This window comes from Oncorhynchus kisutch, linkage group LG9 (genome assembly GCF_002021735.2).
Source record: "Oncorhynchus kisutch isolate 150728-3 linkage group LG9, Okis_V2, whole genome shotgun sequence".
Lineage (NCBI taxonomy): Eukaryota > Metazoa > Chordata > Actinopteri > Salmoniformes > Salmonidae > Oncorhynchus > Oncorhynchus kisutch.
Window position 1 is genome coordinate 17,514,050 of NC_034182.2, and position 10,319 is coordinate 17,524,368.

The 10,319-nt window shown below is 42.6% G+C and overlaps 1 protein-coding gene across 1 annotated transcript; it reads left to right on the forward strand.

Annotated features, from left to right (window-relative positions):
* The first annotated feature begins 984 nt into the window (after window positions 1-984).
* Window positions 985-4,454, forward strand: LOC109896833 (cyclin-dependent kinase inhibitor 1B-like). The gene is made up of 3 exons (XM_020491218.2): window positions 985-1,746; window positions 2,190-2,306; window positions 2,861-4,454. Exons 1-2 carry the CDS (start codon window positions 1,284-1,286, stop codon window positions 2,297-2,299), a joined length of 573 nt encoding a protein of 190 aa, XP_020346807.1. The 5' UTR covers window positions 985-1,283; the 3' UTR covers window positions 2,300-2,306; window positions 2,861-4,454.
* The last annotated feature ends 5,865 nt before the right edge of the window (window positions 4,455-10,319 follow it).

Below are 10,319 nucleotides of genomic sequence, written 5' to 3' on the forward strand. Positions count from 1 at the left end.
TTATTCTGAAAAATGTCTGTCCTCACTCTGGTAGCCTATGGACAAACATAAGAATAAGCTTTGTGGTGAGTTAATGCTTATTCGGCAGCTAACGTTAGTTAGCCTGGTGAAGTGATCATGCTAATTTGTATGTGTTGTTTGTTGGCAACCTTGTACTTTCCGAAGTTTTTGGAACAGATTCCTGTTGGAACATTCCACAAATTATACCCACCCTCAATTTCATACTCATGACGTCACAACACCCATAAAGCTATCTAGCTAGCTGGCTAATCTTAGCTAGTCCGCTATCTTGCTAAATAGCGATTATCGTCAATTAACTATATGACCAAAAAATATGCATCATCGTTTGTCTCTACATTAACTAACATATTCCTTTCAACTGTACATTTTTTGGGTGACACGTTATGACGTTATAATTACTTGCATTTTCTTCCATCCAAGTATTTTTGTCAGCCATCTTTGCTGAAGAAGGTCTCCAACCTTGGGTCACATAGCATCAAATTCGTCAGGGGAACCACTCGATATGATTGGTCATCGCCCAGCGGTCGCCGCTGGTGATTTCCATAACCACCAGCGAGAGGAATAGAGGCCCAACTCAAAAAACTCAAAATAAACATGTCTCCTTTCAGCAGGGGACATTTTTCATTTGTTTCGCCCACCAAGCAAGGCGATTTTTATGGAGCACAATAAAAATGTCGAATTTGGTCATCAAAAATGTATGGATTATTTTCTAAGTGAGGTTTATTTGATTGAATATAAATGTATAAGAAAGCAGTGACATACCAGCAACTTTAAGGAAAAACACTTTATATTGGAGATGTCTTCAGATGGCTATATATTAATGAAATGAGGCTCGAATCATAACATCTCTCTCCATTCAGTACAGGCGGTTGACGTCAACAACCTTCATTGAATATTTAAAAATATATTACAATAATGAGATGTATTCACCAATCCAAAGAAAGGGTAGGCGGGAGCTAGACAGCCTGTCGTGCCGCTTTGTGGACAACGACTCCCATTGTGGCGGAGAAACATGTTTCTTGTCAGTATATCCATCATCTTTGGTACAGCACAGACGACTTAGCTCCGTAGTCAAACGGCAGAAAACAACCAACAGAACTAAGCTTTCAATATTCGGGCAGATTGTTTTTTTCTTGGAGGGGGAATCACGTTGGCTGTTTTACGGATGTTATGCATGCGTCTCTAACTTGTGTTTCAGGTCGCTTATTTAAAAGGAATACTTGTTTTTTCTGTAAACTGTCGCGATTTATGGTCGTTTTCATATGTGCAACAACATGTCAAATGTTAGTATTTCGAATGGGAGTCCGACGTTGGAAATGGTGGATCTGCGTCCGACGAATCACACGAAGCCCCCGATTCGCAGAAATCTTTTCGGATCGGTAGATCACGACGACTTTAGGAGGGAGTGTTTGGTTCAAATGAAAGAGATGGAGAAGGATTCTATTGACAAATGGAATTATGATTTCCAAAACGACAAGCCCCTTTCCCAGGGAGATTATAAATGGGAACCCATGAAAAGCAGTGACCTGCCTGACTTTTACAGCAGACCGCCTCACAACGGAGTCTTGTCATCTGGAAATGTGGACCATAACGGGAATCATGATTACCGAGTCCGACCGAGCTGTCTTACGAACGGGGCTGAGCTATCCGAGGAGAGTGAGAGCGAGAGGCAGACGCATTGTCACCACTCTCACAACCGGGCAAGGAAAAGACCTGCAAATCCAGGTAAATTATGCCGTTTTGAAAATGGACTTGAGGATTTTAGAGTTAACCAAACGAAAACAATTCAGCCAGTCTCCATCGCACAATATGCCACAGTCGAATTAAATTGTTACAATCTGCGAAATTGTATAAAAATTCTGCTTCACTGCACTGATACAATGTCGCAGAAAGCCTATACTTTGTACCCCTCATCTCTAGATTCCGTCGACACTTTCTTTCCAGGAAGACACGCTTTGTGTGTCAGGCTATTTAACACTTTGATTTCTTCCTCGTCTTGTGTTTTGAATATTTGTTCTGCTCTGACCTAATGAATAGCCTGATTATATAACCACTTGGCTGTTTCACTTGATGATAAACTTAATTTCTGAACTATTCAACAGGGCGGGAAATTAGCTTTTGGCAATAAACTGTTTACTGACATATCTTTAAATTGTGTTTTTTTTCAGAACCCCAAAGTACTGGTAAAAAGTCACATTCCAGTGAAGAGGATGAAGTGGTGTCAAAGTCAGTAGAGCAGACACCCAGCAAAAACGATTCCAGGACACATGAACACTAATACCAAGGTAAGAACTTCATCATCATGCATTTCCAATGTATACTGTCAGGTGAGTGTGAAATGATGTGTGAATGACATAACCTTTGAATAATGTTATTTGTTCCTGTGGAATTAGAATGTCCTGGAGCATAACCCAGTTGTTCTAATAACCTTATTATAAACATTAGCATTTCAGTTGTGAAGCCTTAGTGAGATGTTAAAAAAATGTAGATGACACACTTTGCTAAACGCCACAGCTATCTGGTCTAATATTAACTTAAGCAAGCCTAGTTCAAGTGCAGAACAGTAGTAACACGTCATCAGCAGGCTTTGCATGAGGAAGGGTTGTTTTCAAGAGAATGAGCTCTTCAAGATGCTGCTCTCTCTCTGCAGAAGTCAGTCTTGAGTGACATGTTAACATTTACTGTACACTTTTGCACTGTTTTCTTGCTTCAGCAGAATACACAATGCATGATACTGGACAACTAAACTGTCTTTACTATGCATGTGTTATAACCTTCAGGCTATGTACCCATAACCCCTTCTGTGAACAGAGCTAATATGAATTTGTTTTCCCCACAGTGCTGAGAAGTCCTCCTTTTTCATTGAATACTGTACTTCAGGACCTTAAGAAGATAAGAGGGAAAGAAGAGAAGACAGGATACAAAATGGCCTGCCTTTAGGAGGGAGGGAGGCTTTGCAAGCACTGAATATATACACTAAAGTTTTGGCACTCAATTTAATCCTATCTCCTCAAAAGCAGAAAATGTAGCAGTGCGCAAAATTGGATGTTTTTCCCTTTTTGCTCAGTTTTATTTTAACTACCTATGTTTCATATGTAGCACATAAAACATAATATTATTATGTTAATAAAATAAGTGTCTTGAAGAATTGCTGTGCAGTTCTCAAAAAAATATTGTTTGCTTTTAAAAGTGGTCATATGATATCCTTGTTCAGAAATAATTCATAGTTATACATGGCAGAAGGGTAGCCTAGTGGTTAGAGCATTGGACTAGTAACCGAAAGGTTGCAAGTTCAAATCCCTGAGCTGACAATTTGTTCTTAACTGACTTGCTTAGTTAAATAAAGGTAAAAAGAACATTCAGATTATTTCTAAGTCACTGTTTTTGAGAGTATCTCATCAAAGAATCAGTTGTTTCTATTTTGTGGCTTTATTCAGTGTTCAGTGCTAGTACATAGTTTGAAGGCCTATTATTCAAAAGCTGGTCAATTCTATTTCAATTGATGAAGTAAACTGAAAGTCATTCCAATTCCAATTTTCCTCAATGTTTTTCAATGACAGAAAATATTAGGATTTTTTTTTTACTTCCTGAGTTGACTGAATTTGAATGTAATTGACCCAATGCTACACTAAGGTCATACTGTCAATCAGTATGTTACATGACCTAACTAGATACAAGTTTACATGCAAATAATATATTATTATTATTTTTATTAAGTGTTCCTACTGCGAAAGGGAAAGATCCTGCCAAAGTTTCAACATTTGTCTTATTTTTATGGAGAAATAATTAAATGATTAGGCCTTATTCATGGCATAGTTAGAAATGATTGGTTAAAGTTTGAAAATATAGTTCCCATTTTGAAGTATTAATTATTATTATTATGCCACCCTAAAATTAGTTGGTTTCCTTTAACTTATTCATAATGTGGTCCAGTTTGACCCAGAGTAGCCTACACTCTCAGATGTGTTTTGTAACCCCTGGGCACTTTTCAAACATAAATATGTGAATCAACGATTTGCCTCATATTGTGTGTTGACTTCATATTGAGCATGACATGGCACTATATAGACCACACAAAGGAAATAATTATCATCTTTGAGGAGGACAGACAGATAAAAGACAAAGCTATACTGCATATGTACAGTGTGTCTGTATAAAACTTTGAAGTGTACCTGTGTATTTTTCCTTGTAAAAATTATAGTAAAGTATTTTTCTTCAGGTTTTTGTGGTTGAATTCATATCCAAAGTGACATTTTTTTAGCATTGTTATGTAAATACTTAAAAAAATGTTTTTGGATAGAAAAGGTTGCACAACTGAGCCTGGTTAAAAATATACCTGTATATTTTGTATTGTGTCTCTGAAACCAGCAGTCATTTGATTAAAAAAACGATATTGGTTTAAATAAAAACTTATTTATTTATTATTTTCATAATTGCGTATTATGTGCACATTCATTTTCCTCCATATGTCAACATTGTCACAGTATGCTATACATTCAGGCTATAGTGTGCCAGGGCCAACCTCGCCAGTAGGCTAGTAAAGGTATTAGTTATATGGTTGATAATGTGTAAAAACACACGTATAGACTAGTCACCCAGAAATTATTGTTGTGCAGCAGGATGTGAGAGCAATGACTAGTTGCAACTTTTTTATCTATGCATAATGCTACAGTTGAAAAAATGCATGATGTTACTGTCACAACTTCCACCGAAGTTGGCTCCCCTGCCTGTTCGGGCGGTGCTCAGCAGTCGTCGTCACCGTCCTACTAGCCGCTACCGATCCCTTTTTCGTTTGTCTGTTGGCTTTGTCTTATTAGTTTCACCTGTGTGTATTTTGGTTTAATTAGCTTCCCTATATGTAGTAGTTTGACCCGCCCTTGTTTTGTGCGGGATTGTCTTTTGTTACGCGTGTACATATTAGGTCGTGGTGTATTTTATTTTCTATACTGGACACCCTGTGGTTTTGGGTTGTCTGGTATAGTGTCCTGTGCCCTGTATTGTATTGGGCTTATCAGTTTGGTGTGCAATAGTAAAGCACTTTACTCCGTTACTCTCTCTCTGCGTCTGATTCCTGCAAACACACCTAGTCCCGCGTGACAGTTACTGTTTATTGAGTGAAGAGATTCTTTAGAATTGAAATCACCATAGATTCCACGAGACATGCTCAAGAGAATTTGCAAAAAAAAACTTCGATTAAACGCAACTCGCGCTGCAGAGAGAAGGTAACCAACCTAATTTGTAATGTGCAAACCAAACTAGTGTGTCTAGGACACTTTACAACCATGGCAATATACACATTTCTCATGTGGTATCAAAACAATTACGCACAACTCTCACTTTTACACATCTTGAGCTGATTTACACCCCATTCTCTCTTTTGGAGTTTGCACCGACTCTCGACTTAAAAACAACACGCATAGTCAGGGCACATCCTGTTCTACAGTACGGGTGGAAAAAGTATGTTATTGACACTCGCTTTCTCCAATCAGGCACGCATTAAGAAAAGCACACCACTTCTGACAGCCACTTCGGTTGGCTTTCACTGCAGCCAGGTTTGAACAGAGTTAATTTAGGTCAGGACAGCATGTTCTTTTCGAGGAGCACACCCCTAAGTACTTTCATTGGCTGGCCCGACTGGAGTGCCTCTTGCTCATACGAGCAGGAGTAGTACAGTGTATATGTGAATAGAACTGTCCCTGTAATGACCTCCTTTTACAGTGAAAGTAAGCGAAAGATATGTGGAAGAAAATAAACAACAGTGATGTGTACATAGAGAGAATTGTTATTATTAATAACCCTTATTTTACCAGGTAAGTTGACTGAGAACACATTCTCATTTACAGCAACAACGTTACAGGGGGAGGAGGGGGGATGAAGGAGCCAATTGTAAACTGGGTATGATTAGGTGACCGTGATGGTATGAGGGCCAGATTGGGAATTTAGCCAGGACACCTGGATCAAGACCACTACTCTTACGATAAGTGCCACGGGATCTTTAGTGACCACAGAAAGTCAAGACACCCGTTTAATGTCCCATCCGAAAGACGACACCCTACACAGAGCAATATCCCCAATCACTGCCCTGGGGCATTGGGATATTTTTTAGACCAGAGGAAAGGGGGCCTTCTACTGGTCTTCCAAATCCACTTAGAGAAGAGGCGAGGAAAAACAACTTCAGGTTGGCAGTCACATGGAGGAATAGAATAGATTAGTTTACAGCACAGTTATAACACCTGTGTGTGTAGTGTACATACATGTAATGCCTGGATCATATTCTGCAATCGCTAGTTAGTAGTTATTCTGCATTGGTACGTTTATCCAATATTTAGTGGTACTGTCAATTCTTTATGGAGTGAAAATGGTCTAAATAGCAATGGCAAACATTGCATACAGTAGGGTACTGTAGTAATGAGTTTACACTGTCTGACCTTGTAATAGGCTGTAGAAAAAAGATGACCACATCCCTGTTGTTATTGTTGTTGATGCCGGATTTCTAGGAAGCCACTGTGGTGGAGGCCGTTCACATATTTCTGGTTTGATATTCAAGCTAAAAACAAGCACTTATTTAAAGAAGTAGTGTGTACTGTATATCTCTCTCAGAAGAAAGAAACACAATTTATTGGAATTATGACTATCTCTTCACTACAATGTTGCTACTATGCCAGATTGGACTACATAACTATTGGCACAAACAAGACTGTAAAATGCCTCACTATTCATATGGGTAACTGGGAGCTGTCAATGTTTTTTCTGTTGAATTGGAAAAAATATTTTGAAAACATAATTAACTGAAAGCCCGAACCCAGTCCCACCCTACTATAAAATACTGTATCCCATGGAGCACACTGTTACATACCAATCAAAAGTTTGGACATACCAAGGTATTTTCTTTATTTTTACTATTTTCTAGATTGTAGAATAATAGTGAAGACATCAAAACTATAAAATACCACATATGGAATCATGTAGTAACCAAAAAAGTGTTGAACAAATCAAAATATATTTTATATTTGAGATTCTTCAATGTAGCCACCCTTTGCCTTGATGACAGCTTTGCAAACTCTTGGCATTCTCTCAACCAGCTTCATGAGGTAGTCACCTGGAATGCATTTCAATTAACAGGTGTGCTTTGTTAAAAAGGCACACACGTTTATGCATTTGAGCCAATCAGTTGTGTTATGACAAGGCATGGGGTGGTTAACAGAAGATAGCCCTATTTGGTATCACACCCTGATCTGTTTCATCTGTCTTTGTGATGGTCTCCATCCCCATCCAGGTGTCGCCCATTTTCCCCATTATCCCCTGTGTATTTATACCTGTGTTCAAGCCTACCAGCATTTCTCCCTTTGCTCCTGTCTCTTGGTTGTTTCTGTTTTCTTGTTTTACCAGTGTTGACCATTCTGCCTGCCCTGACCCTGAGCGAGCCTGCCGTCCTGTACCTTTGCCGCACCTATCTTGATTACTGACCTCTGCTTACCCTGACCCTGAGCCTGCCTGCCACCTGTAACTTTATCCCACCTTTCTGGATTACTGACTCCTTTCTGCCCTTGACCTGTCTTTTGCCTGGCCCGGTTGGATTAATAAACTGTTGTTACTCCGACTTTGTCTGCATCTGGGTCTTACCTGAAACGTGATAGAGCGAAATGGCCATGACTTTTTCAGCAGACCCGGGCCAGCTGCACAATGCCATCTCCTCCCAAGGAGCCAGCATCGTAGGCACAAGGAATTGCTTTGTGGCCTTATGGAGGGGGTCCAAACATTGGCTGAACACCATGACGGGGAGTTGGATATTTTCTGGAGCAATTCTGCAGATTGTCTGGGAGGCAGCCTACCACGGTGGTAACCCCACAGCCCCTCAGTAACTGAGCTGTTAGCAGCACCGTCTCATCGGTCACTCCATCTTCTCGGGCGCCCCGCTTACCTCCCCTGGAACTTCAATGGAGAGCCAAGCCCCTTTCAAGCGTTTCTAGCTCAGCGTGCCCTCCTCCTTCCCCTTGGATTGCTCCAAGATAGCCTACCTCATCACGCTGATGTCCGGGAGGGCTCTCACCTAGGTTACTGCTGTATTTGTACAACAGCCGGCCATATGTGTTAGCCTGAAGGGGTTCGTGGGAGAGGTGAAGAAGGTTTATGATGCCCCGTTCCTCGGGAGAGAAACTGACCTGGAGGGGTTCGTGGGAGAGGTGAAGAAGGTTTATGATGCCCGTCCTCCGGGAGAAAAGCTGCCCGGAAGCTAAACCAGCTTCAGCAGGACTCCCGCATCGTGGCAGACCATGTGTTGGATTTCCGCATGTTGGCAGCGGATAGTGCTTGGAACCAGAAAGCAATGTTCGATGTCTTCCTGCACGGCGTCTCGGAGGAGGTCAAGGATGAGTTTGCAGCTCAGGAGTTACCTACGGATCTCAAATCCCTCATCGCTTTGACCATCTGAATCAATGGGTGAGTACGGGAACAACGGATGGAGATTTCGCTCGCACGACCAGGGATTCCACCTTGCCTCCGAGTCATCCCGAAAACGGTCCCATTGCCGAGAGAAACTGTGGCTTCCCGACTTCCCCCGAGAGTCGCTGAAGACGGCCGAGCCTACGCAACCAGGTAGAGCTTGGCTGTCGCCAGCGGAATGGCAATACAGGACCAACATGAAGAGCTGTCTGTATTTCGGGACTCTTGGTCATTTTGTGTCCTCATGTCCTTTAAAAGACCAGGCTCACCGGTAGGAGTGAGTACTCTGGTGGGCCATATGGAGACCTTTCCTGCTTACCTTGCTCGCACCCCTTTTCATGCCATTCTGTTGTGGGAAAACCAGTCTAAATCTCTCTGGGTCCTCATTGACTCTTGGGTCGATGAGAGCTTGTTGGAAGCTACCCTGGCTTCCGAGCTGACCTTCCCCACTCAGCCCCTCTCCATTCCCATTGATGTTAGAGCGCTGGACGGGCGCTCTAAACGCTGGGTCACTCATAATACCACTCCCATCAACCTACGGGTGTCAGGGAATCACAGAGAGAATATTCAATTTATGCTCATCAAGTCTCCTCAGATTCCCGTAGTTTTGAGATTCTCCTGGCTCCAGCGACACAATTCCCTCATCAACTGGTCTACTGGTGCCTTCATGGGCTGGAGTCCAGTCAGCGCAACCTGGACCTCTCCACCATTCCCGTGGAGTAACTGGACCTCTGGGAGGTGTTAAGCAAGGCCCGGGCCACTTCGCTTCCGCTGCACTGACCCTATGACTGCGGGATTGACCTTCTTCCTAGCACCACGCCGCCCAGGGATGTCTGCACTCTCTGTCGGGACCGGAGACCTACATTGGGGACTCCCTAGCTGCTGGATATATCCGCCCCTCTTCTTCTCCCGCCTGCGCAGGGTTCTTCTTTGAAGAACCCTTACTGTGAAGAACCATAACCCGCTACCACTAATTTCCTCAGCCTTCGAGCCGTTCCAGGGGGCCACTGATTTTTCAGAGCTAGATCTACAGAACGCCTAACACCTGGTGCAGTTACGAGAGGGGGATGAGTGGAAGACCGCCTTCAACACTGCCAGCGGGTACTACAAGTATCTAGTCATGCATTTTGGCCTCCAACTGTCCTGCTGTGTTCCAGGCTCTGGTAAATGATGTTGTCCGTGACATGTTGAACCGGTTTGTCTATGTCTACATTAATGACATCCTCATATTCTCGCCCAAGAACACTTGCTCCACGTCAGACCGGTTTTTCAACGCCTTCTGGAGAATCAGCTGTTTGTGAAGGCAGAGAAGTGCGAGTTCCATCGCTCCACCAACCCCTTTCTGGGTTACGTCATCTCTGCTGGGACTGTCCAGGTGGATCATGGGAAGAATTGGCCTCAGCCTACGTCCAGGGTGCAGTTGCAACGTTTCCTGGGGTTTCGTCAAGCTTACCAGCGTTTCTCCCTCTGCTCGTTTCTCCCTCTGCTCGTGTCTCCCTGAGCCTGCCTGCCATCCTGTACCTTTGCCCCACCTATCTGGATTACTGAACCCTGCCTGCCCTTGACTTGTCTTTTGCCTGCCCCGGTTGGATTAATAAACTGTTGTTACCCCTACGTCGTCTGCATCTGGGTTTTACATGAAACATGATGATTTGGTAAAAGACCAAGTCCATATTATGGCAAGAACAGATCAAATAAGCATAAAGAAACGACAGTCCCAGCATTACTTTAAGTAATGAAGGTCAGTCAATCCGGAACATTTCAAGAACTTTTAAAGTTTCTTCAAGTGCAGTCGCAAAAACCATCCAGCGCTATGATGAAACTGTCTCTCATAAGGCCTGCCACAGCAAAGGAAG

Bases quoted from the DNA above. Each gene is read 5' to 3' on its own strand.
- LOC109896833 (XM_020491218.2), top strand. From the start codon at position 1,284: ATGTGCAACAACATGTCAAATGTTAGTATTTCGAATGGGAGTCCGACG. The intron at 1,747-2,189 runs GTAAATTATGCC...GTTTTTTTTCAG, and splicing joins GAAAAGACCTGCAAATCCAG to AACCCCAAAGTACTGGTAAA.